Source organism: Halyomorpha halys, unplaced genomic scaffold, assembly GCF_000696795.3.
Source record: "Halyomorpha halys isolate HHAL.00 unplaced genomic scaffold, Hhal_1.1 Scaffold3785.1, whole genome shotgun sequence".
Classification (NCBI taxonomy): domain Eukaryota; kingdom Metazoa; phylum Arthropoda; class Insecta; order Hemiptera; family Pentatomidae; genus Halyomorpha; species Halyomorpha halys.
This window is the reverse complement of record NW_027105853.1, coordinates 3,255-5,290: the sequence shown is the minus strand read 5'-3', so window position 1 is coordinate 5,290 and position 2,036 is coordinate 3,255. Positions and strand designations below refer to the sequence as shown.

The 2,036-nt window shown below is 30.0% G+C and overlaps 1 protein-coding gene across 1 annotated transcript in view; it reads right to left on the bottom strand.

The window, feature by feature from the left end:
- Positions 1 to 1,294: 1,294 nt before the first annotated feature.
- Positions 1,295 to 2,036, bottom strand: part of LOC136797310 (FACT complex subunit spt16-like) — a 3,990-nt gene continuing 3,248 nt past the window's right edge. Inside the window, exon 3 of the mRNA XM_067053550.1 lies at positions 1,295 to 1,497. Coding sequence (XP_066909651.1) covers positions 1,324 to 1,497 — 174 coding nt within the window. The 3' untranslated portion in view covers positions 1,295 to 1,323. The remainder of the gene's footprint in view (positions 1,498 to 2,036) is intronic.

The window sequence follows — 2,036 nt, the reverse complement described above, 5'->3', positions numbered from 1 at the left end:
AAAGGATGTTAAACCCTAATAAACAACAACAGATACTGATACAATTTTTTTTTTAAATTTCTTTATTGATTTTTACGACTGAACTAAAAATATAAAGAACTCCTAAATGTGATATTAGTAATACAAAGGCATGACATAGAATTGTAGAGAATCTACCCCATTGATAGAACTCCAATAATATTTCTTGGGTAAAAAATCTTGAGGCCATCTTCTTTTCAAATGCCTCAGAGTGATCAGGAAATGAAGAAGCAAGGTTAAAAACAAGCGGGTTAGGAAGTTTAACATGGAAGGATTGGTATCTGGTTCTGGCCAAATCAACAACACATAGAACATTGAGGTCCTCATGGATGACTTGATTTTTGACAAGGTAGGGAGCCTTAAGGAGTTTACGAATGATTTTAGATTTAAGGATTGGATACGAAAGAAATTCTATAGTTTAGTGAAGCTCTAAAGCTAAACTCCATAAGTCCAGATAGGCCTTATTATGATCATATAAATGAGTCTTTTGTAAGTAGTTGGAAGTTTAGACCGTTTATCTAGTAAATGTTGTAATAGCCGGAATCAAGCAGTTTCCTGTATTTTCAGTCTAGTGTGAGGATTCAAAGTTAATCCTTTGTCCAGATGTAGTCCTAGGTAGTGGGATCTATTCGACAGGAATAAGTGGAAAATCATTAGAATATACAGTAGGACAGGAAGTTATATGTTTATGACTAAGAGTAAAGGTGATTTGATCAGATTTGTGCGATTGGAGGGTTTGGAATATAATGGAATGGTCATTATTTACTAATGTGCATACGTGGTGAGTACAGTGTTAGTATGTCAGCTGTGTCGTAGATAGGAACTATAATAGGACTACCCTAAAGTACAACAGCAGAATGAGAAATGAGAAATGAATAAGCGACGTAGTGACTAACTTTGAATAATTTAAATGTCAACAGTAAAAATAACTTGTTTAATAATCAGTCATTTCTGATAAAAATGTCATTGTTTCCATCCCTCCAAGAAAATTAGTTGACAATGCTATTGTAAAAATAACAATAATAATGAATAAATATGAATATATGTGAATGAAATAAATGTTTTGAGACTATAATTTTGGATAGTGTTTTTGAATTATTTAGTAAACAATTACCAGTCTCAAGAAAGAAATTTAAAGATTATAAAACAATAATAACAATAAATTTGATAATATTGATTTTATCATAGTGAAAAATTCAACCAAAAATCAAAAAATATCTCCAAATTGATCATAGAATTTGAATTGTTAAAAAATATTTTTCTAGTGCATAAATAACTAGAAACAACAGTTAAACAAACTTATACTTACTTGAGCCATTCTTTAACATGATCAAGAAGATTCATCGGTATTGCGTTAACCATTGCTACTTTCCTATGGTAATCTTTAAAAACAAAAATCATATCAAAATTTTTAAGGTGGAACTGAACTCTCTCAAAGTGTACAAGTTCAATGTCTTCCAACGTTATCACAAATGGAGGCTGTAAAAAATATATTTCAATTAAAAACTAACTCTTAGTAATATTTCATTGAGAAATAATTATTAAACAAAGATGGATATTCACTTCAAAATTTTATTTTTTATAATAATTACTATAACATATAGAACATGGAATACAATAAAATTATTTATAAATACTACAACTTAACTAATGTTAAGGCAAAACCTGATGTTTACATCGGGATCTGCTCGTGCTATACTGCAGGTGTCCCGAGTGTATTTTACGATTATAATTAAAATGTTATTAGGGTGGAAAAGGGGGGCTGAAAATTGTGAGACTTTTCATTCAAAAGAACATGCATATATTTTCCTTTTATTTCATGAGTGTTAATCCCTGGAGGGGCAATAATGGTGTTAGTGTTAGTCTAAATTATTTACCTATAATAATATAAAAACACAGCATTGGGGTCTCATGGATTCTATTGACTTATCGTCACTTCCACGCGATCATTTTTTTTTTTTCAAACCTATTCTCTGAACTAAGTTCTCAAAATTCTTTAAAGAATAAAAAATGTTAGG